Source organism: Podarcis muralis, chromosome 11 (genome assembly GCF_964188315.1).
Source record: "Podarcis muralis chromosome 11, rPodMur119.hap1.1, whole genome shotgun sequence".
In the NCBI taxonomy this organism is placed as follows: Eukaryota; Metazoa; Chordata; class Lepidosauria; order Squamata; family Lacertidae; genus Podarcis; species Podarcis muralis.
Window position 1 is genome coordinate 44,212,343 of NC_135665.1, and position 26,201 is coordinate 44,238,543.

The following is a 26,201-nucleotide window of genomic DNA, read 5'->3' on the forward strand; positions in this document are numbered from 1 at the left end:
TCATTCCCCATCTAGGTATTTGAATACCTGCCTGTGTTTAGCAAGGATCTCCCTACTCACAGCTACTATTGAAGTAATGAATGGTTCCTTTAGTGCTATAGCTGATAATTAAGGAGAATATGCCTCACATATTATGAAACATTGTGCAGCTTGAATCAAAAGGTGGATAATATGCAATACACAATATGATCCAATTTGCAAGCTCCATAGAAAGGGTATGTGTAAAATTAGGCCACAACTCAGCACAATGTTCATTATGGTACGAAAGTATTGCACTTAACGTTGTCCCTAGCAAATCAACAGAATATCAAGTTAGAACTACTGTATTAAAAAAAGACCCATCCTATTTCTGCCCACCCTGTTAACTAGCTAGACTTCTGTACTTCTGTACTTCTAAACTTTTGTCCCTTTGGTTTTAGCTTTATCTTCAGGCCAGAATGAAAGGCGATTGGGCAAGACTTGTGCGTCCTACGGCTCAGTTCGGTCTTATTGCAGCATCCATCTACGTGGGCCTCTCCCGTATTTCTGATTACAAACATCATTGGAGTGATGTGTTGACCGGACTTATCCAGGGAGCACTGGTAGCTATACTTATTGTAAGTCCATGCAAAGTTACTCTACCATTTGATCAATATAGCTTTTTGGCAAAACTACTTTTGCTGACTTGATGATGAAACAAGGTGGAGGGAGGATGCCTGGGGAAAAGGTAGTATATTCACTACGCCCAGTGTCAACATTTCTTTTTCCACTCCTCCTTTAGAAACCATGATGTATGGGTGGGTTAGGGTACATCTCTCTTCCCAAAACTATTTACAAAAGTGGAAGCCTTTCCAATTGGGACTAGCATGCATAGATTATTGGCACTTGCCCCACTTCCCTTTCTGACAACAAAGATGAAAGAAGCCTGAAGTGCGTATAAACATGCTGCAGAAGTTAGGCATTAGGACTGGGGAATATGTGGTTTTTGAGTACTTCACCCCTCCTGGGAGCATCGTGATATATGAGCAGTTACCGTATTTTTCGCCCTATAGGACGCACTTTTTCCCCTCCAAAAATGAAGGGGAAATATGGGTGCGTCCTATGGGGCGAATGCAGGCTTTCGCTGAAGCTTGGAGAGCGAGAGGGTTCGGTGTGCACCGACCCCTCTCACTCTCCAGGCTTCAGGAAGACATCCGCAGCCTAGGCAGCCCTGCGGGAGGTCCCGCAGGGCTGTCTAGGCTGCGGATAGCAGCCTGCTTCCCGGAGCGTCGGCCGCCCTGAAAGCAGAGCGCCCGGCGCTTCAGGAACACCTCCGCAGCGTGGGGAGCCTTGCAGGAGTTCCCCACAGGGCTCCCCACGCTGTGGATAGCAGCCTGCCGTCCAGCGGGCGGGGCGCCCAGAAGCAGAGCTCCCAGCTGAGCTCCCAGTCTGGCTTGTGGGGATGGTTTAAGGAAGCCTGAAGCAGGGCGCCCCTCGCGCCGGGCAGACATCGGCCAGCCCCACAAGCTCGGGGGACAACAGGGAGGCGCAGCACCGCCATCCCGCTGTTCCTCGACCTGGTTCGGTTTCCCTGACCTGCTTTTGGGGGGGAAATAAAGGGGGGGAATTTCCTTTATTTCCCCCCAAAAAAACTAGGTGTGTCCTATGGGACGAAAAATACGGTAAATACCGTGATATATTGTCAACATCATGATACATCAGCATATCTCAGCTGCTGCTTCCTCCCCACCTCAGGGATGAAGACTCAACCAAGATACATTGCCTTAGAGTGCTGGGTGCCTCTGCGTGTATGGAGGCTTGATCAGCTGCGGGGTGGGCAGCCTCCCACCCATTCCTCAGCTAATTAAGCACCCACCCTCTGGCTCACGTGAACCAGAGGCAGCCCTGCAGATGAAGTGTGAGAAGGTTGTAGGCAATCACCTTCTCAAGCTCTGTCTACCTCTCTGTCTGAAAGGCAGGCAATTTGAGCTAGTCAGTACCTGTTTGCCAACACTGTAATATACCACCAACTAAACTTCCTGATACGGTGGTATGTTACAATGTTGGAAAGGAGGAAGGGAGGAAAAAGGCAATTACTGGCCACGGAGACGATTATTGTCATGGTGTGCAGCTTCTGCCTCTTCCTGTCGGCGTTGGATGGGAAAAACTGCTTCCTCCTCCAACGCCTGGAGGAAGGAGTCCTGGCTCCACCTGTGCTAAGGCAGCCCTGTGAACACTTGCCTCGGCAAGAGGTAGCCCACCCACACCCCTGTGCAAAGGCGGTTCAGATGCACAGCTTCTTTAAAATGCTCTGCTGAGGGAGCGCACAGCTGAGCCCCCACTCTGGCTTGTGGGGATGGTTTAAGGAAGCCTGCTTCTCAGCTGAATAAGCCATCCACCTCCAGCTCGTGGGAGTGTGGAGAAGTTTAAAAAAAACTATCTGTTGTATGGTAGCAGAGGGACTCAGCAGCAGTGGCTGCTTCACCTGCGATATACCACCACAATGTATTGCCAGCTCAAAATGTCTGAAACCGGTATGGCAATCTGATTGCCATACCAGTTTCAGACAATTTATTGGTATACTGCCCAGACCTATTAGGCATATTTAAAGAATCATTTTGTTGTACTCTCTCTCTCTCTGACAGCTGTCTCACTGCCTAATGTGTTCAATTTGTTTATCCAGGTTGTGTATGTATCTGATTTCTTCAAAGACAGAGGTCGTACATTTAAACAGAAGGAGGAAGAAGATTCACACACAACCTTACACGAGACACCTACCAGTGGAAATCACTATGGCAGTAATCACCAGCCATGATAAAGTCAACAGCTATTACCCTGTGGAATCTCCCCTTCTATAAAAAGAAAATGTCAAGCATTTCTGACCTATGTAAAGAAATAAATTAAATGCCTCTTGAAGGGACTGCTGCTGCTATACTTCTTGGATGCTCACTTTACATGTATATAGTAACACTTAGGTATCTAAACTTTAAATCTCTATTGGTTCAAGCTTTTGCTTTAAATACACAGTATTCTGGCTGTTGTTGTTTTTTAATTAAAAATAATGTGGTAACACTTATGTACAAACAGCAATGGTATGTAATATGCTTGCTAGCATGAGGCTTATGGTGAAATACATACAATAATGTTAAGCATCTCACTTGCTTGGGAAGGATTGGCAGATTCTGTCGCTAACTTTACACTTCTGCCTCTGAAGAATAATTAGTGATGTTCAAACGCCGTGCCAGGACAATACTTATAGGTAAAGACTTGCAGCAAATACAATATCTCTCTTGATTTTGGTAATGCCTGTTGAGGGAAGAAAATAATATGATGTCATAAGAGTAGCTGTACCTATTGCTGATACTAGCAACAGGGGATATATTAACAATGCACCTGAGTTGAAGCTCAGTATCAGTTTCAAACTGAGTATCATTTCCCCAGTTTCCATCTCAAATGTGTGTATAACTAGTTTGAGGGGGCTGTGGAGACATCAAGGGCTTTCCAGTTACCTGCTCCATAAAGAATTCGATCACAGCAGATAAAGGATACATGGAACCTACCATTAATACATTAGGGACACTCTGACTTGTTTAAGAAATTTAAAATTGCTTGTGAAAAGACTCTACATTTCAAGATGCATGCAATTTATAAGAAGCTGAACATACAGACCTTCTGCAAATTTGTTTTCCAGTTCTGTGTTTCCAATGGCCTTTGCTGCTTGACACATCTGTCGAAGCAATTCTTCTAGCCGCCTCATACAGCGTATTATGCTCCCTGCATGAGCAAAAAAGGGCTTGCAGTAAAAGCAGACATTTTCTAATGAGGAATAGCAGATCCTTTTCTACCAGGTAGTTGTAAAGCTGTCTACTTAAGCAGGACTGAAACATCTCAGTTCTATAGTTTCCCCCCAAACAGATAATCATAAGGTCATGAATATTAATTTTCCCAACTTGTGTTATCAGAAAGGATGGGTTCCAACTAACGTTATCACCTATAAGTCAACCTAAGGCAATGGTTTTGACTTATTCTTCTTGCACAGACTTCTCATTGCAGCTCTCAGGCTACCCCATCATAAGAAGCAGGGTACCAAGCTTCCTTCTTCCTAACCTCCTGCATATTTTTGTAGTGTGTACATGAAGGAAATGAATGGCTTCATTTCAAAGATTATGGGATACATTTAGATACATGGTGGAGCAGGTATAAGGTGTGGAAATCTATAGGCTAGGAATGTGTGTTCTTCTCAGTTTGTAAGTTAAAAAGAAATGAAATCAAAGTTTTATCAGCCAGTCTCAGCAAGAGATTAAATTTAATCATTTGATTCCGGATCCAGCAACTCTAGTAAAAAGCCACCTGGAGTCAATTACCAAAAAGACAGAAGTCTGAGCCAAAAGAAGCTGGGATATATCCTCCAAGGGTTTGCTGCATGCTGTATTCTGAGCAAACCATCACTTTGGTTGTATAGTCTGACTTCTCATACAGGGCTCATTATGAAAATGCAACCAAGGACACTTTTACATCCACAGAAGCATTTTTGTATGGTTAAAACAGAGGATGTGTGTATGGAGTAAAGGACATTTAAATATACTCCATCTGCCTTTCTGCTAGACATACTGAACTATATGAACTTTCTACTTTCCAGTCTCTCAACCACAACATGATCTACATGGCCACTGAAATTTCACTTAAGATGGACTTTGTCATGACAAAGAGAAAAAGTGCCTTTCTCTCAGTATTTACTCCTTCTTCTGTTAAAGGGATTGCTTATCTGCCATATGGAAACAAGAATGTGCCATTTACTCTGCGTTTGCAAAAATGGGTGTGATGGTGGTTTGGGGTTATGCTACTATGGTCAGTGCCTTGTCTGTGTTTTATATAATTTCTACCCTACCAATGAAAATTGCTACTGTGGGCAGCTTACAAAGCTTAATTATCCCACCCTGCCTGATGCTGCATGTCAAACTCGGCCCATCGAGCAAGTCTCCGTCTCCAGCTAGCAGCAAAAAGTTCACTTATTGGGCAAGACTTACTGCTACTACCTATCTGCATGGGAAAGGAGGGTGGGGGACATTTTTATACGGCATTTGCAAATGCAACCATCCACAGAATTGATTGCCTGCTTCACTGCAACCAAATAAATTGTGTATATGACACAAGTGACTTCAAGCCTCTCTTATTCTTTACCCCCAATAACATTTCTGCTGCATCCAAAGTGATGACTGTTACAGCACACAATCTATGCCATCATTGCAAAGATAGCAGAAATGGCTAGTGGCTGGGAAGCAATCGAAGCACCTGGGACAAGGTGCAACAACAACTTCTCATTCTCCCTCTTGTACCAACCACACAAGGTTAAAAGACAGTTTCGATCCTATGCATAGTTGACCTTTGAGTAGGCTTCACTGAATTCAATGGAACCAAGGATCAGGCTGTCTACATTTATGCACATTGAGAAATACAGAACACAAGGGACACACTGGGGAGAAAGAGAAAAAAGAATAGGAGCAGAAAGCATGCCATGTGGAGGAGAGACAAGAGAGAAAGATTCTCCCACAGGCTGCTGATTAGGAGGCCTCAGTGGAGGGGACTGTTGTCATGCAAACAACTGTACTATCCTACCATCCCACACCTCTGATGCATTAGTAGTAATACAAGTGCACGCACCTTCAAAGACATCTGTCATTTTGCATATGTGAGCAAACGTTGCTCCATTGGCCCACGTGTGCACGACATCCATCAAGTTCGGCCTAAACGAATTCAGGTAGTTTTCCTCGTCAATTTCCAATTTAGCTTCTGCTGACACTTTAGCGATTCTTTTTGCACATTCCTTTAAAGAGGATTTTGAAAATTCGAGACAAACCAAATGAAAGTTATCTTCCTGAAATATGCACGCCAGACAATTGACTGTTAACAAGCTGAGATTATTTTTTTCAGTGGCAGCAGTGCTAGATTTATATGGCCCGCTTGTTCCGTAGGCAGCTTACAAAAGAACAAGAAAATGCAGTGTTCAAAAACAAGATTAAAAACATCATTTCTGATAAGCGAAAACACAACTGACAAGAAGCTCAATTTGAAAAATAAAACAACTTGCACAGAAAGCTAAGACTCTGTTGACAAATTAGTTGTATAAAAAGCCTGGAGAAATAACAAAGGTCTGGCACTAAAAAGTCCATAGAGCCAGGAGAGCTGCTCCATGGAGTCAACTTCCCAGTCAGGGTGCCATGGGCAAGCTGCACTTCCTAGCAGCCACCCACTTCCCAGGGCCACCTGGGCCAAGGTCTCTGTCGAGTAACTTAAGGCCCACGCAGGTACATGAAGGGAAATGAACTGTGTTGCATCATACATACCTGCTTCACTCCTCCCTTCAAACAAGTGAGCAAGCCAGGAACACATCAGATAGTGATCATTTTCCTTTACATCTAAACCAGGAAGCTATGACTAACGGCATCCAAACAAGTCAGGACATTAAGACAAATTTAAACCACCTTGGTTTGTTCATTTATCATACCTTCCAGTTTGGATGTAATAGGAAGCTAGTTAACTGGAGATTTCCTGGCTCCTGATGAGAGGAGCAGAGCAGCTGTGTGTGAGATGTATGAGGGATAATTGTTTTGCAACATTTATAGACTGATTTCTGATTAAAAATCTCCAGGCAGTTTACAAAGCAGTATCTTGGTTTGTTAATCTAAATGCAGCCACTGAGGAAGTGGAGACTGCCAGGCAGATGTCTTCATGGGCCTTCATAAGTAAACACAGAAGAAAATGCTAGTTTAACAGGCTCATGTAGCTCACTGGTATGCAAAAACCATATTGGATAAGTCACTAGTATGCAAAAACCCTCATTGGATAAAATATTCCAAAAGCCCTCCCCTCACCCTCAAGCTATCTTAATGGTATTAAAATTTAAAGACAAACTTTAAAAGATATCAAGAAAGATTTTGGATTATATCATCCCAAACACCCTATAAAATTTAATTTTTAAATGTACGAAGCTAGCACGATGTGTAGGCATATCAAGATCTGTGCCGGTGCAATATCTCAAAGATATACTATGGTGTATGTTTAGGTTACAGAGCAGGAAAGGGAAGGTAATTGACTTTTAATGGCTTGTAAAACCATTTAGTAATGAATGCGGCATTTCCTATGCCAGAAAAATCTGCTGAAGTTTACCTGCATTTGGCGAAGGGGGCCTGCCAACTGTTCTGTTAGTTTGGGCATTTCACTAGACTGAAAAAAAGATGAAGAAAGCATCAATATCCATTCATTTGGCATTATTTAAATTAATTTATAATTTTTTCTCTAAAGACCACAAGTTATGTAGCTGGTGCACAAAGTCTGAAACAAGCAGAGAACCTGTGGGATCAAATGCTTGGTGGATTGTGCTCATCAATCCTTTAACACTCCTAAGAAAGCTTCTTTTACAGAAAACAGACCAATAATAAGAGTAGTGCCAAACTTCAGTCCAGAATATGGGCCTCTGGACTTCTTTTCAGTGAAATATTATCCCAATGCCAATATATTACAACACATCAACTTGGAACAAAAATAAACTTTGAGATTACCACTGAACCACAGAATTTCAAAAATGCTCTTTAGATATTTGACATAGAAGCCAGTGATTACAAATAATTTATCACTGAAAAATGCAACTGAATGATGAGGGGAAAGAAATACTGAACACTGGCCATGCAAAAGTAGAACAGCCTTCACCTTCCTCTTCTATGCAGCCTGCCACATGCCCTCAGTACCTGCTCCAGATGATTAGGGGACCCCTCCAGAGCAGATTCTGGGGGGGGTGCGTAGGGGGCTGGAGTGAGAGGAGAGGAAAGCGAAGTCACACTGTGAGAGGAAGTCCACCTGCACAACAGTGGATTCCACCTAAGTTTCTGATACTTATTTATTTGGCATTTTCATTTCCGCCTTTCAGAGAAATGTCTTTTTCCTCTCTACTGAATATATGCAATAAACTTTGGGTGTTTCATGTGCACATCCACTTCCGCTTATGTTATTCAGAGGGGCAGGGGCTCCTCTGGCAGCAATATGGGATGCAATGCAGGACAACACAGTTGTAGTGGGGGGGGGGGGGAGAGAACAGAAACCAGAAACTTCTTTGTGAATGTACAGAACTGCTTTCTTCTCATGCATGAAACTTTCTGGATCCTGACCAATGACACTTTTGGAATGCACTTTATAATATAGGAAAATTAAAATAAAAACAGCTAGGGAAATTAAAATAAAAACAACTGAGTTTTAAAAAATTCATTTTGAGACAAGGAACTCATTAGGAGCTGTCTTGATTGTTGTGGGTGCCATTTAAACTCCTTTTTTCTCTGCTCTGGTTCTGTCTGCTTGACTCTGTTTCCAGCTTCCTCTGGTGTTACTTATCAGGAGGAAATCTCAACCCAGCGAAAGTCCAGGACTCTCTTGCTCTCCCTGCACGGTAGTGTCTGATCCTGCATGTACCATGCCCATTTTTTTAGCTTAATGAATCTTGAATCTAGGATTGTATATTAGTTTTACAAATGCTTTTTAGTCCCCTTTTCTGACTAGAAAGCAAGGTAGAACAAAACATTCATTTAGATATAAATTACGGCTAATCAAATTTAGGTTTTTCTGGTTATGCAAACTTAACTTACATTTTCTTGAAATACAAAGCAGCTTAGTAAAGCAGTTGCTTGCTCTGCAGATAAGTCATTGAAAAGTCCATTGAACATCATTTCCGTCAGCAACAGCTCATCAGCACTGGAAGAGGAAATGCAATCGACAGTGTTAGATATTTCTTCGTCCTTTTATACATTTGAAAGCAATTTTCTGGAAAACTGATCAGTAGCTTCTGTTCAAAAGGCAGAAGAATTAATAATAAAGACATTTAATTCAGAAAGTGCCCTTCCACTACCAATGAGAAAAAGAGAGGGAGCAAGCAAGCGAAGAATCTGGATGTCGTCATAACTTACAGATGGCATACCAGAAAACTACAGGGGTCCTGAGAAACAAAATTTGGAAACAAAGGTCAGGATGGATTAGCATGTCATGTAGTGTTCAGAAGCTGAAACTGGACTTGCTGGAGGAGATTAAGCCAGAAGAGCAGAATCTACACTGCACTTTGATGCCAGAACTATGGGGTAAGGGTTTTGGCTTGCCAGATGGATCGATCCCTGCTAGCCTCCTCCCATGTGCTCTTCTGGAGATTCACCCAGCCCCCCAGCCAACGTCTGGGGGTGCTTGAGGGAAGAGGAAGGGGCCAGTGCATGAGCAGAAGCCGTGGTGCAGGGCCTCCACTAACAACTCACCAGATGAATCCTGCCCAGTGTATTTTATGAGACTGAAGGGAATAAACAAACTTGGCTAAGCATGTTTATTTGGAGAGAAAGAACAAAATTTAAAAAGGACCATATACCAAGCGTCCAAATAATTTTCTACGCTCTAATGGTTACTATTACAAATTCACAATATATATTTGGTTAATTCTGCCAAGCTAAACCAAGACACCTCTTATTTTCAGATGTAACATTAGCAAGTTAATATACAATCATAGAATCATAGAGTTGAGTCATCTAGTCCCACCCCCTGCAATGTAGGAATCTCAGTGAAAGCATCCATGACAGATGGATACCCAAGCTCTGCTTAAGAACCTTCAAGGAAGGAGAGTCCACCTCCTATAATGGAACACTCTGCAGAATCTAAACACTGAACACAAAGAAGTCGCATAAAGTTTCAGGTTTCATATTCTTGTTCTGGGTTTGCAGCTTTTTTGTACCAATCAATAGTGTTGAATATTCAAAATATGTTAAGGTGTTGCTATCAGAAAGTGAGTGCCACTTCTAGATGATTTACACAAACACCATAATATTTGTTTTCTAAACTAATATAGGGATCTAAAAAGTAGATACCATGTATCTTTGACATCACATTTCAAAGTAGGATCCAGACAGTGGTTTGAAGTATGCTCACAAACTGGGCCCACCCAATACAATTTTTGACTTTACTTCCTTTGAGCAGGAGATAACTGGTGCCACCCTGATAAATGGTAGGGTAAAAGTATTTCAAATAAACTGCTTCTGAAAGGACCTGCAATTTCCAAAGTAGTTTGCTTAAGTGGCTATGTGGGGGCTGCTGTTTAGAAGAACACAAACCAAAGCCCTGCTGGGTTCATGGCATTCTCTGGATCCCAGCCTCACGGTGCTTTTCTGTCCTTCAAACTTACCCTGTGTTTTACTTTCAATAACCTAGGATCACTTCAATACTGCCCCCCATATGTTTTAACATGAGATTTTTCCTTAGCGTCAGAATGTCTCACTGTATTACACAAAGATAAGAGGAAAACTGCATACAAACATCTGTTCGCAGTCTTTTCTACAACAGTAACATACGTTACCTGCTGATTTCACAAGCAACTCGGCCTTTCATCTCTATGACGTCCGAGGAGGTTGCAAAACCCAACCTTCTCAAAACACGTTTACGACACTTGAGCTCATCCATTTGTAAAACAGTCCTGGCTTTCTTCAGTTCTCGTTTTGCTGCTTTAATGTCTACAGCGATCTGAAGTTAAACACAAGCAAAGAGGTGTTACGAGGAATCAGGCATTAAGACACTTTTGACCCTGTCTCCTGGAAAAAACCCAAAGTTTTACTGTGAATGTAAAACTTCAATCTCCACAGGCCACATATCTACCCATACATCTGCGAAGCAAAGGGAGAAACAGATTTGTGAGCAAGAAAACAAAAAAAGTTAAGAATTTTCTATGGCAAAAATGCATTACTATTGTAACTATTGATAAGATTTCTAGCCCACCCTTCCCCATAACATCCCAGGGCAGGTTACAACAGTGTGAAAATACAATATTAAAATCAGTTAGAACAGCTTACAATCACTATTTCCCAGATGTCAATGTCCGAGGAAAGAGGTGGGTCTTAAGCATCATATAATGAAAACAAGGGACTAAAAGGGCCAGGCACCACTCTGTGAGGAGGGAATTCAGAGCTTAGGGGCTGTCTTCTCCTGGGCAACCCCCCCCCCCTTACTGGAACTTCAATGGGTGGCAAAATTACCTAAAGGGCCCCATCTGCTAATTTCAATCCCTGACAGAGTATGTAAAAAAGTAGGTGGTCTTTCAGATATTTGGACCTAAGTTATTTAGGGCTTTGAACGCTGATGTGAGCACTCTGGACTGGTCCCTGAAATAAACTGGTAACAAGCACAGCTGTTTTAAAGCAGGGGTTAAATGAGTTCTAAATGATGCATTTTGGACCAGTTAAAGTTTCCAAGGGGAACCCTACGTGGAATGTGTTGCAATAATCCAACCTGGAAGTTACCAGAGCATGGAGCAGAGTGACCAAGTCATTTCTGTTGAAAAGGGGGCATATAGCTGCTTGAGCCTCCAGTGATAATGCTGGATCCAGTAGTACCCCCAAGAGGTCCCTTTCAACATTGTCCAGAAGAGGCCATCTCCCCACCTACCAGGGAACTCAGGACACATAACACCCATGTTGTATTAGGATTCAGCTTCCACTTATTGGCTCACAACCAGCACATCGCTGCTTCTAAGCATTGGTCCACCCGACCTCCTCTCTCAATTCTGATGGGATGGAGCAAGAGATGTATGCTCAAGTATGAGACTACGATTTGAGAAAAAACAAAACAACCCCAGCTGGAATTCTTAGCCCTGTAAAGACTAATTGACACTATCCAGACCACATGAAGCACTACACCAAGATGCCTGCAGACACACTTCCATCAACGACAAGAGCCAAGTCGAGGGCCTTGTGGGAAAGTGAAAAGACAGTCACCACCAGCCCGAAAACCCTAAGCCTTCCCAATTCTTTATGCCAATCTGATCTGGAAGAATATCAAATGCAGCAATTTCTCAGAGCAGCTCTTATGATAATGTTTATACAACTGGTTCTTGTACTCAAATGCAATATTCACATACATGCTTGTAATTACCAAACATACACACAGACATAGATTGTGTCTTTTGCTTTTAATGTTACTCAGAGGTGGCATCGCCCTGCCTGCAAGCATTTTGAAGGAAAAAGTCATGGTGTAGACATGTGAGCACCCTTCATGTTAGATGAGATGCATATGTTTTGCTCTCGTTTTAGAGTAAGACTACACAGTGAATCTGCCTTGAGCTTCTGGGTATGAAAGGAAAATCTACCATTTCCAATTCACAAAAGTGCTTCAGCAATGTGTTTCCAAGAGATATTCCATTCTCAAATTATCTGGAACTACTACCAATTTACCTGTGTACTTATGTGGTCCATTGCTTTAAGGCTAATGGAATGATTGACAGGACTGATACCTGGACAGATTCTTTGACCACCTAGTGCAATATTATCTACTACCTGTCAAAAGATTGGCCAGATGTCTCTCTCTTCACCCACCACCTTTTTTAAACTGGAGGTGCTGGGGATTGAATCTGGGATCACCTGTATGCAAAATGAGTATCACCCAATTATTGTCCCTCCAAAATAAGATGTACTTGAAAAGCTTTTCCTTACCTGTGCTTTTCTCTCACAAAGTTTGTACACAGTTTCCAAATTAGAATCATTGTGAAGTGGGTGAGAATACATCCTGTGCTCAAACGCTTCTATTTTTTGGATTACTTTCTTCAGGCCTGGATCTTTAATGCCCATGTCATCAATAGGATCCAGCAAAGGAACACCGTCAGGGAATCGTTTCTGCACTTCCTTAAAAAAAGACAGATAAAAGCAATTTTTTTTAAAAAAAGTGTTTAAAAGTATGATCTCTATTGCATCATGGCATAAAGAAGATGTTTTCTCTGATATGGGCATTAACAACACTGACTTATCTTACAATAAGGATAACAACTAGATCATGAATGTGAAGTACTTTGTTTTTGGAAAAGAAGTGCTATGCACTTTCAGCTTTTCAAAGTTATAGTACCTGTATTGACTTCAGTACGCTCTGCCTGTTATCAAGAGGCCTCAGGTCTTTGGGTATATATAGGCGAACACTGCTGATTGCTGACAGAAGATGCACCAAAACAGGAACAACCTATTAAAACATATGGTGATGGATGAACTGAAAATGCACATTAATCTCAGATTGCTAAGCATTTATATTGTTTTGTGCACAGCATACATTGAACATAGCCTAGACGTCTCTTACTTAATACAGTTAGAGTTTTCAGAGATCATGCTACACATGTGTATTTAAATAGTGCCTATTGCATGTGTTAAGAACTACAGCATTCATTTGAGCATTGATTTTCTACATAGTCTGTTCAATTGGCTTCACAAGTAGTTTTCCTGAAGAGGGGAGGGGGAGAGGCAAGCTCCAAAAATAATAAATTCCGTTTTAAGATATATTGGAAAATGATGACATCTGAATGATTTTATATTTACAACTCTGCCTGACAGGAGAACGTCTCCAACTGACCCAAATGGAGTCACTACAATTATCTTCTAACAATGCTCAGTGACAGAATGTGCCTAACTTGGGGCCAACTGGAATAGTTTCATTATGGCAAAGGCACTTTTTTCTTCTTCTTAAAGTCCACAAAATAAATTGTCAACTCTGTTTTGGAATGAAGTGAAGGGAAAATGTCTTTAATGTTTAATGGCTGCATGAAAAAAGGGAACTTTTCTCCTGTCAAGCCAACAAATAGTTTAGCAGACTCTCAGAGCCCGCCTAATTTTTTTTTAAAAAGTCAACAGAATATTAAGGGGCAGAAGAAGAAGAAGAGTTTGGATTTGATATCCCGCCTTTCACTCCCCTTCAGGAGTCTCAAAGCGGCTAACAATCTCCTTTTCCCTTCCTCCCTCACAACAAACACTCTGTGAGGTGAGTGAGGCTGAGAGACTTCAGAGAAGTGTGTCTGGTCCAAGGTCACCCAGCAGCTGCATGTGGAGGAGCGGAGACGCGAACCCGGTTCCCCAGATTACGAGACTACCGCTCTTAACCACTACACCACACTGGCTCTCGCAGATCTTGGGATTTACCACTGAAGCCTGCTATAAGCTTGAATAATCTTTTTTTTTTCAGGGCAGGGGGAGATGGGAGTTGAAGTAACTTTGCTACGGTTGCTTTAGCCGAAGAGTTCTAAATCATTGTTATGCATCCTCTGTTCTATGTAAACTCACTGTTATGCTGTCAGAGAATGGTTGAAGCACAGAAAAAGGAAGGAAGACAAGCTATGGATGTAAAAGAATCCATCTAGCTACCTAATAGTTCATGCAATATTTCTAAGTCTTGGGATAAAATACACAGACTATAAATTATAGGCCATTTCCCGTTTTTACGAATCACTTGTGAATATAGCTATGTACATTTGAAAGGTAACCCCAAATGATGGGGGGAAATTAACAAATGAAAATGCAACAGTTTTTCATTCCTTCTTGGCTACATGTATTATTAGCCAGGCAAGGAATTGCATATAAGATTGGGGGGGGGGGGGAGTTATTTGGGGTTTTTTAAAATCCCAAACGAAAACCAATGCATTACATTGCAGAACTGTATGATCAACTCAAATCTAGTTACCAACTGCCTCTTGGAGGGTTAGGGGACTGAATTTGGAATCAGAAGAGTCTGTCAACACTTTTGTGCTGTTTTATAGCATTGTTTTAATGTCTGCTACTTACTACACATGGCCTTGGGCCGTTCTTTAGAAAGACGGCTGGGATATTTTCAGAACAAGCTGAGCAGCTCAACCCTCATGGATAATAGCTGGGTTTATCTTAATCTTTTTCCATTTGGTTGTACACCTATTGCATTTATTATTATAATAATAATAATAATAATAATAATAATAATAATAATAATAATAATATCTTTATTGTCATTGCCCCCTCTCGGGGACAACGAAATTACTTATTGTACACAGCTGCATTCCTTCCTACTTTAGGGATGACCCTTATAGTTATGTGAATAACTTGATCACCCATCTACACAGCAGGGAATGCTGCAAGATGCAATTTCATCGAGTTAGACTTTCACAACCCATAGACCACTGCACCATCTTTTACATCAAAACCACTTCTGTGATTTCCACTGAGAAGCAAACCACTCTTCAGCAAACGTTTGAGTCCACACTTATCCCCAGGCAGTGACATGGGACCTACTTGTTATTATCAATGTAAGTCTATTGTTCTTCCATACTCAGGGTTGCCATATTTCAAAAAGTGAAAAGCCATACAATTGCTGTTTTAATTACTTTATTGGGGGGGGGGAATCTCACCTGCATCTCCCCTTTTTCATCGGGTTTTGCTGGTTTTGCAGCTTCAGTTGCAGAATTTTTTAAGCTTTCTTTGCTACAGTGCAGGAGGACTTCAGCAACATAGAGTGGGTCCAGCTCACCAGAGTTAGGCTACAGTGGTAGCAAGAAACCAAGTTAGTATGAATAAGGAGATATTCTTTACCACTAGTAAAAGAAGTTTGAGAAACAAGAATGTTTCCATTAGTTAAGTTCTAAATATTCTTTGACTAATATCAAATTATATAGCTCCACATGTTGTTATTCTATATAAACCTGAGAATATTGATATAAATCCAGAATAGCTCCTTGGCTGAGGTGGACTATAAGGTTCTTGATCAAATGAGGTCAATCTTTGCTATGGCAGGTTGTTAAGAATTATTAGCTTTTGCTTGCGAGCCTCTTTCGATCCATAGCTACACAGATCACTTAGTCTATGGCTCTCTGCCATAATTTGACAGGAACTCTGAAGAGGGTCAAAACTCCAGAAAGCTTGAGAATTATTCAAAATCACAACAGAAGCTCAGTTAGTATACTGAAGATCATGAAATGGTCTAAGAGGATACTAGCATAGTTAAAGAACAGAGTCAAAGAAGCTCTTAGTGGTAAGAAGGTTTCCTTCATAAAACGTATAAATGCTTAATGAATTATTTGCATCTTTCTTCACTGCGGAAATGGAGGGCAAATTATATAACTGCCAAAATGCTTTTTCCAAGAAGGGAATCTGAAGAACTGAGGATAGCAGTTTGTGACAAGAGCTGAAGTTCTAGAGCTAGAGCCTTATTGACAAACCTAAAACTGACAAATCACCAGGTCTAAATATTATCCACCCAGGAGTTTTTAAAGGATTAATATACAAAACTGCTTAACTTCTAACAAAAACTACGGATAAGGAAGGACAAAATCCAGTAAAGCCGATTGTTTTAGCAAGCCTAATATGTAGCAACATTGCTGCTTCTCCTAAAGTGACCTGAGTTGTAGATTTGGGCCAACTATTATTTGTGTTAACTGCTGATTTTTGCTTCCCTGCCCCCCAAATTGACTGGCATGTGCAGAAGGCTCAAGAGATGACCTGGCCTCTCTTCCCACACTGTTTGAGGCACTCATGAACAGTAAGAATCTTTCACAGTATCTTGGAAGAGGTTCTTGGAAGACCTCCTCCTTCCCCCAAGTTCTAATCCTAAGAACTTGAGAGATGGGCAACTGTTGTCTCTCTCAAGTCCTAACCAGCACAGTGTGAAGCCAATTCAGAGTTCTCCCTGATGCAAAGAAAACTTGGAAGAGGTATTTCACTTTATGCTAGGAGGCAACCAGGGGCAGGTATTTGCCAGAAAGGGATCTGTGGTTACTGTTGCTCACCTAGACCACAATTTAGTTGCCAATGGCTGCGTTTCAAGTATTTGTATATAAAAGACAGATACAGCAAAAGCCTGTTGGCAAAGGATCAAATCAGAGGGCAAGAAGTGAAACACCTCATCATACAGCATGCTATGGATATTTGCGTCTCACTTCCTTTTGAGAAAAGAAAAGAGGCTTTGCTTGACAGGGGATAGCATGTGAAGAGGACTATCAGAAGACATTGGAAGAATTTCACACTGTATCACAGATAGCTTTAAAACGGCCAGTTGTAAACAGAAACACATGATTTGTTCCACTATTAGATTACCCAATAATCCAAGTATTTATTCAAAAAGACAGTTGTGGATAATACCATCCTAGTTCGTACAAAAGATATTTACAGCAGCTGTTTTAATTTTGGTTTAAAGAGCTCTGTTTACTTGTGTCATCTGAACTGCATTTGAAAATGCAACCCATATGTGGAAAAGCAGCTTTAAGCCAACATGTTAAAACATGTGCTGTTTACTCAAACTTGGAACAGGCTGACATATGCATAAAATACTCTAAGGGCACACAAAACAACCAATACCCGGTTACATCATCAGTACTGGCTGCACTTTAAAACAGGTAGCCAAGTAGGTCATGCAGAAAACTCCAAAAGGGAGTCTTTTTAAATTCTGCTGGTAACATGCAGCGTGCGTTACACAGAGAAAAAGAGAAAGATGCAAGTTAAAATAATACCAACAAGACAAAGTTAGCCTAATAAATCCAAATTATCTGGGCACCATCAATATCTTAAAAATTAATCAAAACAGCGAGTGAGAGTAGGCAGCGCTAGGAAATAGGACATTATTCGTATTTTAAAGCAACAAAGAGTTTATATGGCATCTTAATATGAAAAGTCGTTCTAATACTGGCAATTAAAAAAAAGCACAGGGAAATATAGGATTCCTTGAGCAGATGGCAGCATATTAGTTATGAACTCTGAAGTGTCATTTTAAAATATGGCTTTTTCCTAGTCAGGTATATATTTATCTACCAGTGGAAGAAAAGGCCATTGTTTTACCTTCACATTTGATTTCTTGGAGAAGTTCACCACCACGCCCCAGCCAAAGTCATCATCTTCATTTTTTACCTAAAATCAAAATCAAGCTAGTATATAAAGCTGCATCTGAAACAATAACTTATAACATATTCTGACCTTAAAGGGAAATTACTTCATTTGTAATACAGACGGTTGCAAACGATCAAGTCCAGAAGTGAATCTGGAAAGAAAGTTGGTAATTATATTGTTCTCTTCAAGGACAGCTGAGAAATCAAGTGAAAATTGCACATGTCCACCCCTCTCCCCGCTCCAGCAGAAGCCCTTCTGTTTGTGGGGTGGCAAATGTGGATCCAAGCCAAGAAAATTAACAATCAATAAATGTTACAGCCACATGTGTAAACAGCTGCCAAACAGCAATATGCTGGTCATTGGGGCTGGATTCAAGTAACCAATCCTGTTAGTGGATGTCAGCTACTGCAACAGGGCTTTCCTTGCTTCTTTTCTCTGCCCCACAACCCATTTGGCTGTGGAGGGGGAGGATAACCCCACAAGTAGTGGGCAGTTGGGTGGGATCATTTCATTATCAGTTCTCAAGATATATCATATTAATCTCCTATGTAGTGCAATGCCTAGTATTAGAGAGGCAGCAATATGACCCATACTGGAGCTAGCTGTGCATGGGTGACAGTAGGAAGATATTTCCTTTATAAACAAGACTAGAATTGACTTTTCCAATTTCAGGGGGGAAATGACAAACTAAGATTTAGAAATAATATATTTTTTCCTAATCATGCTAAATGTCCCGAAACAAACAGATAAAGCAAATACCGCACATAAAGCAAAACTCTCAGAAACATACTCCTAACAAAACATACAATTTATATGAATAAGGGAGGGGGGAGGAAACTCTAGATAAAACCAGAACAGAACAAAACACAAATAAATACAAAATTTACAATGTGAACTTCCGAGATACCTCTTCTTTCCTGTGGATATTTTTCTCGGTATGATGACATGTTTTGATATTGTCAATAATTTTATTATGCTGCACTGTTTCTGAAATGTTTCATTATATAGTAGTTATGACTATTACTTATTGTTAATAAATGTACCTTGTGCATCTCATTAATGGAGTGTTAAGACCCACAGGTGCAAACCCCCAACATTATGATGGCACAGGAGCTTCATAGAAGAACTGGATGGTAACATGCTTCTGTTTCTACTTTAGCAGAATGCACATTACAAAAAACATAGAAGTGGGGGAGGGAAACAACTTACTTTTACCAGCCTCCCTGGCTGTAAAAATGGCAAGCAGTACTTTGGCTTGTGAATGTACTCTTCTATTTCTTTACCCAGTTTAGCCAGCTGTTGTCTGATTTTATAGTAAATGACCACATTTTCCTCATTTGGAATTTCAATCTCATTGTACTGCTGTTCCAACTTACTGACCTCTGCAAATAAACATTGTAAAATAAACAGATTATATGAAGCGCACAATATTGTAGCAAACCATGGGCAAGAGTATTCCTCAAGGAAACACACTATCCATATGTAGAAGAATCCCCCACAGAGCATCTTGTTTCCCCTCCATTTCCTTCCTCTTCCTGGCAGGGGCCCTCAACACCCCAGGGTGTTACAGGGAATAACCTGGTGCAGTGCCAGCATACCAACTGGGGGGTGGGGGGTGGGAAGGGGACAGTGAAAGAGCATTCTTCTAACTTCTGTGGGTGCCTCTGGGTACTGGCTTACTATTAAAAATTATTTTGTTGGAGAATATTCGATGCTCACTTCCAAGGACTTCTTTACAATTTAAGTGCACACTCAAGATATGCTTGAAAATATAATACACAAAGTGTGAATGCAACAGAATTGTGCCAGCAAACAGATGCACTGTATAGGGATGCTTGTCAGAAAGCTGCATTCGCAGCATTCAGCACTTGGTTTGTTAAAAGATTTGAACATCTGAAACCTTCCTTCAGCTGTACTCAGTGGCTGGGGATCTGACAAGCAGGCAATGAGTCCTATATATCCAAGGAGACTCTGGGCTTGTGTTCTTTCAACAACAACCTCCTGCCTCCACCCACTCCAGATGCAAGATGGCAAATTCCTTTCGAAAGGGAGGTCACTTGCAAAAGCAGCTTATGATTTGGCAAAGGCATCTGTTATTAAAAGCAAGTAAGACAGAAAAATCCACAGAACATTCCCAAGCGCTTAGGATCCTGGCAACTGGGGCGAATAATTGTTCTTGTCAACTAATTTCATATTCATTAGTAACAGGTTAACTGGCTCTGTGGTGAATACTGTGCAGGTAAGCCCATGGAATATAAATCACGGCCTGCAAATTGACGAAACAATTAAGTATTTCACATAACTTACTTTCAACTACTCCTGGAATAGCTCTGTAATGTTGGAATTGGTAAAAAGATTTCTCTAACATGTATTCCGGGTTAATTTCTTCCACACGCAGCAAATTTAATACCATGTTGTATGTCAAATGGAAAGCACTGTTTAGAGGGTCAGCAGATCCCTAAAATAGAGAAATAAGATGAGCAAAAGCAGGCAGCATTCATGTTTAAAACATTTTATCTTGGGAATACAAATGGAAGCCTGACATTTCAAATCCCCAAATTATTCTTTTCAGTATGTTCACATGCAATTTATATATTGCAAGAACCATGCAAGTGTTCCAGGATGCTATTTCAAGGTAAGCATTACAGAGAGACAGACAAACCTAGTGGATCTCTGTAACGCTTACCTGGGAATGGCAGGGAGTGTGTTGCCTATGGAGCAGCTGCCATTCCCAGAAATGGGAGAAATTCACGTGCAAAGAAAAGTTACTGGACTAGGGCCTATGGCTGCAGTGTTCCTTTCGCACTTGAGAGGCCATGTTAATCCATCTAAGAAAAGCTGAGAAAAGTCTCACAAAGAGTAAGAATGTCATCCTAACACATACAAAGAGAAAACTACATCTGAACTTGAAGTCAGTCTTTCACTCGCATTATTAATAATGATTCCACCCTGTAAAAATATCAACTTAAATATTTGATATGTATCCAACTAACAGAACAGAAAGGAACCATTACGAGAAAGGAACCAGAAAGGTGCCCCATGATATTCTTGTAAAGAAGCTGGTAAAATGCGGTCTTGACTATGCTACCACTCAGTGGATTTGTAACTGGCTGACTGACCGAACCCAAAGGATGCTCATCAATGGTTCCTCTTCATCCTGGAGAAGAGTGACTAGTGGGGTGCCACAGGGTTCTGTCTTGGGCCCGGTCTTATTCAACATCTTTATCAACGACTTGGATGATGGACTCAAGGGCATCCTGATCAAATTTGCAGATGACACCAAACTGGGAGGGGTGGCTAACACCCCAGAGGACAGGATCACACTTCAAAACGACCTTGACAGATTAGAGAACTGGGCCAAAACAAACAAGATGAATTTTAACAGGGAGAAATGTAAAGTATTGCACTTGGGCAAAAAAAATGAGAGGCACAAATACAAGATGGGGGACACCTGGCTTGAGAGCAGTACATGTGAAAAGGATCTAGGAGTCTTGGTTGACCACAAACTTGACATGAGCCAACAGTGTGACGCGGCAGCTAAAAAAGCCAATGCAATTCTGGGCTGCATCAATAGGAGTATAGCATCTAGATCAAGGGAAGTAATAGTGCCACTGTATTCTGCTCTGGTCAGACCTCACCTGGAGTACTGTGTCCAATTCTGGGCACCACAGTTCAAGAAGGACACTGACAAACTGGAACGTGTCCACAGGAGGGCAACCAAAATGGTCAAAGGCCTGGAAACGATGCCTTATGAGGAACGGCTAAGGGAGCTGGGCATGTTTAGCCTGGAGAAGAGGAGGTTAAGGGGTGATATGATACCCATGTTCAAATATATAAAAGGATGTCATATAGAGGAGGGAGAAAGGTTGTTTTCTGCTGCTCCAGAGAAGCGGACACGGAGCAATGGATCCAAACTACAAGAAAGAAGATTTCACCTAAACATTAGGAAGAACTTCCTGACAGTAAGAGCTGTTCGACAGTGGAATTTGCTGCCAAGGAGTGTGGTGGAGTCTCCTTCTTTGGAGGTCTTTAAGCAGAGGCTTGACAACGATATGTCAGGAGTGCTCTGATGGTGTTTCCTGCTTGGCAGGGGGTTGGACTTGATGGCCCTTGTGGTCTATTCCAACTCTATGATTCTATGAATAATCTGGATAATCTCTAAGGAAATTAAAAAACACACAATGCAAAGGTTGAATGTATAGCTTCAACTTTAAGTGACTGTATTCATTTTTTGAAGGCAGGGGGGAGACAACAAAATAGAAGAATGTAGGATTACGAACCAGGTAAGATTTAAAAAAACAAAACACATTTAAAAACTAACCCACCAAAGACGCTTGCTATATTGGTATAAAAAGAAAATTTTAGTAGCTAGGTTAAAGCTAATTTAGCAGCTATTATAGATTATGAATGACTGGTTCAGAACAACTTTTGATTTGAGGGACCAAACATTAAGCATATTTCTGCTTCCAATAATGGCAGCTGTACAGAGAAGCTAACCAGTCCTTATGATGGAAAACTGCTGCTACAAGGAGAAATTGTGAGCTTCTACTCAGCATTATTTTTACCAAGAGGCATATTGTAAATGGATCAAGTGTGGAAGACCTAGCAATATTGGCTCCACCCCCTGACACAGGCAAAGGGCTCTTTAACCCACTGCTCCTCAGGGTGATCAGCAAAAGAGGCCTGGGAAGAGCTATCCCCTAACAAACTTCAACTGCCCCAGGGTACTGAGCTGCTGAAATGGTCTTTTATCATTGCTTGCACTGTCTTGCATGCAATAACCTAGTTTGACCTTTCTGTGTTATCTGTAACTTCCCAATTGTAAGTCTGGTACTGCAGAAATGGTGGTTTCACATCCTAGTTAAGAAACCAAGATTACAGTACAGTTCACACATTTGGAACTAACAGGAAACTGTGGTTTAAACAAACCATGATAGAAACAATGAACTTAAGCACACATTGGAAAGAGGGGAGAAGATGAGGGTCAATGATAGCTCTCAGCTTAATATTGGTAAAAGTCGTTCTTTTCTTCCTTGAGGGTGAAAGACCTTCCCATTGATGTAGAATGAAATACCAATCACTGTCAGCTAGTTATTTTGTAATGCTCTAAGAAGGGTGTTTATTTTGAGGCAATTTATTTATTAAATCTCATGTTTCCTCAAGGCACTAAAGACGTTCACATTGTTCTCTCTTCTGTCTATCCTCATAGCAGGCCTATGACGTACTTTACAATGAGAGTATAGGGCTGGCTCAAAGTCACCTAGCACCATTGCCAAGCAAGGATATCTGAACCTACATCCCCACAGTCCTATCCTCCAACTATTCAACGAAGGTTGGACCACACGTCAAAGATTTGCTGGTACTCAACAAAAGACAAAGCTGGTTCAAGACATAAGTCAAGGGTGGCTGTGTTGGGACTGAGGTGGAAGAAGCCTCAAGTTTGTGTATTTACTCCTTCCCTCTGGGGTGGATATGAGATGGAAATCATTCCAACCTCATAAAACTGTGGTTAAACTTCACTATGGTTTGTTTGAAACAAGTCCAACGTGTTTCATTTCATGGGTTATGAAGTTGGTTTGTTTGAAACAAACCATAGCCAAGATTAACCAAGGTTGAAATATAACACTAAATTGCAGTTAATAAAAAATGGAAGCAAAAGCTTCTCCTCACAAATGTGCTGCAGGCAGGTGACACCTGGCTTGAGAGCAGTACATGTGAAAAGGATCTAGGAGTCTTGGTTGACCACAAACTTGACATGAGCCAACAGTGTGACGCGGCAGCTAAAAAAGCCAATGCAATTCTGGGCTGCATCAATAGGAGTATAGCATCTAGATCAAGGGAAGTAATAGTGCCACTGTATTCTGCTCTGGTCAGACCTCACCTGGAGTACTGTGTCCAGTTCTGGGCACCACAGTTCAAGAAGGACACTGACAAACTGGAACGTGTCCACAGGAGGGCAACCAAAATGGTCAAAGGCCTGGAAACGATGCCTTATGAGGAACGGCTAAGGGAGCTGGGCATGTTTAGCCTGGAGAAGAGGAGGTTAAGGGGTGATATGATACCCATGTTCAAATATATAAAAGGATGTCATATAGAGGAGGGAGAAAGGTTGTTTTCTGCTGCTCCAGAGAAGCGGACACGGAGCAATGGATCCAAACTACAAGAAAGAAGATTTCACCTAAACATTAGGAAGAACTTCCTGACAGTAAGAGCTGTTCGACAGTGGAATTTGCTGCCAAGGAGTGTGGTGTAGTCTCCTTCTTTGGAGGTCTTTAAGCAGAGGCTTGACAACCATGTCAGGAGTGCTCTGATGGTGTTTCCTGCTTGGCAGTGGGTTGGACTCGATGGCCCTTGTGGTCTCTTCCAACTCTATGATTCTATGACACAAAGGCTTATTGCAACTTGTTTCTGTCATGATAAACCAGGAGGTTTACCATAAGGACTGAACTGCACCCCCTTTGTATGGCTGTAGGATGCCAATTACAAAAGGTTGTTGCAAATTGCAGGAGATGGATAGAATCAGATTGCCAAGTGTAGTTTGTGACTTCAAGGAACCTGTCAGTGAAGGAAGAAAAATAAAGACTTGAATTCAGGGCTGTGAGATGTGTTTTACTCAATGTGTGCATACTGCATTACACCCCAAACTGATGACAGCTTCCTAGGAAGTTTCCCATTTTCGCACACACTACTTGTTGTTATGGCCTTAATGGCTAAAATAATAAACATTTAACTAACACTTTTACTTTAACATCCTTCCCACCCAGTTTTGTTTTCCTTTTTTTAACTGAAAAGCACACCATAAAATACTGCACTATGACCAATTTGGCAAACACAAAGCAGTTGCCAAGTAACTTAATTTGGGCAATAAAGCAATCTGGCACCTGCAGAGTGGGCAAAGAAAAAGGGGAAATACTAACAGCTCAACATTTTCCAGAGATGGAAAAGCACATCAAACATAGCTATGCAGGCTTCAAACTATATGACACAGGGTAGACCAACGTCTATCTTGCATGGTCTGTTTCTTCTTCTTCTTTACAGGAATCCCTGTATTTCGCTGCTGGGCTTTAAATTTTCAGAGGAAGAGAGAATTGCTCAGGAACTCCAAACCTCCTCCCCACCGACCACTTGAAAATTGCTAGGGAACTTAATTCTGCCTGTTGTTCAGCAACTGTAATGAACTGTGCTAAAAGCTACAGTGCTTTTTAAAAGACAGATGGAATTCAAATACAGTAAGAAATAAAAGAAGCAATAAAATACAATTAAAACCGAGTATGAATAGTACACAGGGACATGTGAGAAGAGCCTGCTGGATCAGGCCAATGGGCCATCCAGATCTCACAATGGCCAACCAGATGCCTGTGGCAAACCTGCAACCAGGGTCCAAACACAAGAGCACTCTCCCCTTCTGTGGCTTCCAGCAACTAGCATTCAGAAGCGTACTGCCTCTGAGTGGGGAGCCAGAGCTTCTGACATGGAGGCAGAGAGGTTATTGCCCCCTCTCCACTCACCACATGACTGACCTGATGAGCAGACCATTTGCTTTGTCCTCCTCATGATGCTGGGCAATGGTCGAAACCTCTGCACCCTGAAAATCACCCACTCCAAACACCCACAACCCTAGCATCTGATGAGCAGGAAGAGAGTAATGAGAAGTGCTTGGATACAGGGAAGATACTGAAGAAACCCCAGGAAACCAGATGCTGGCATAGCCACCCCTCAAGTTCCCTGGCACCACTGCTCACATGTGCTGCGTTCCAGACATTTCCTCCCACTGCAGCCACCTTCTCTATAAGACTTGGAGCCAACATGTGCTTCATCCGCCTCCCAGCCCTAATCCTCAATGTGGAAGAGGACATAAGGACATGTGTGCACTTAAGCAGGCCTACTCAGACATATGTTCTCTGGGCACAGTGTTGTCACTGTTCCGAAGCCCAGAACTGCATTTTACTCCCTCTTTTACTTCCAAACTCTTACAGGAACGGCTGGTTATCACCACTACAACACCTAACTGCAGTTTGTGTGAAAGATAAGGCAGATGCAAACTCTTTCGGTGCTGTTTCCCAGAAGCTGCAAATGGTAGCAGCTCTAGTAATGCTGGTTCTAGCACCTCAGCCAATTCCACTGCGATTGGCAAAATGGGGTGGTGGTGGCAGATCCAGCCCACCCTTTGCCACCACTGTTCTAGAAGCACTGAATAACTTGCTGTCACTTCTTCTGCCTGAGGTGAACAACACTGCCTGATGTGTTTCTTTAGGAGCAACACTGATTGCAAATAATTGCAAAAATTTGGTAACAAAAACAACCTATAAGATACCATTGTCAGAAAGCATGTAATTCTACTAGATAGAGGAACTACATACAGATTTAAGGACGTGATACTGTAGTTTCCTGAATTGCAAGTCCGTGATATGCTGCCTAGTAGATTTAAGCCTAATGTAAAAATAAGCCTGCCTGGAACAAACGTTTAAAAATGGGTTTGAATTGAAATTATTCTAGCTGCTGTGCTCTGAGTAGCAAAGCATTGAACATACTGACTGCTGCTGCTGCTGCTGAACTGCCCTGGCTATTCATCCATGCCAG

At 41.6% G+C, this 26,201-nt stretch overlaps 2 protein-coding genes across 3 annotated transcripts in view; one reads left to right on the top strand and one right to left on the bottom strand.

Annotated features, from left to right (window-relative positions):
• The window catches only part of PLPP1 (phospholipid phosphatase 1), a 91,069-nt gene extending 85,954 nt beyond the window's left edge, over positions 1-5,115 (top strand). For both annotated transcript variants that reach the window (XM_028749106.2, XM_028749107.2), the window contains exons 5-6: positions 420-596; positions 2,642-5,115. In XM_028749106.2, coding sequence (XP_028604939.1) covers positions 420-596; positions 2,642-2,773 — 309 coding nt within the window. In that variant the 3' untranslated portion in view covers positions 2,774-5,115. The remainder of the gene's footprint in view (positions 1-419; positions 597-2,641) is intronic.
• MTREX (Mtr4 exosome RNA helicase) overlaps positions 2,988-26,201 on the bottom strand; it is a 40,702-nt gene continuing 17,488 nt past the window's right edge. Inside the window, exons 16-27 of the mRNA XM_028749105.2 lie at positions 19,929-20,079; positions 18,831-19,003; positions 17,574-17,642; positions 15,155-15,283; positions 12,862-12,972; positions 12,456-12,644; positions 10,331-10,494; positions 8,592-8,697; positions 7,126-7,182; positions 5,620-5,782; positions 3,628-3,732; positions 2,988-3,264 (exon numbers count right to left, since the gene is read on the bottom strand). Of these exons, the coding sequence (XP_028604938.1) occupies positions 3,212-3,264; positions 3,628-3,732; positions 5,620-5,782; positions 7,126-7,182; positions 8,592-8,697; positions 10,331-10,494; positions 12,456-12,644; positions 12,862-12,972; positions 15,155-15,283; positions 17,574-17,642; positions 18,831-19,003; positions 19,929-20,079 (1,470 nt within the window). The 3' untranslated portion in view covers positions 2,988-3,211. The remainder of the gene's footprint in view (positions 3,265-3,627; positions 3,733-5,619; positions 5,783-7,125; positions 7,183-8,591; positions 8,698-10,330; positions 10,495-12,455; positions 12,645-12,861; positions 12,973-15,154; positions 15,284-17,573; positions 17,643-18,830; positions 19,004-19,928; positions 20,080-26,201) is intronic.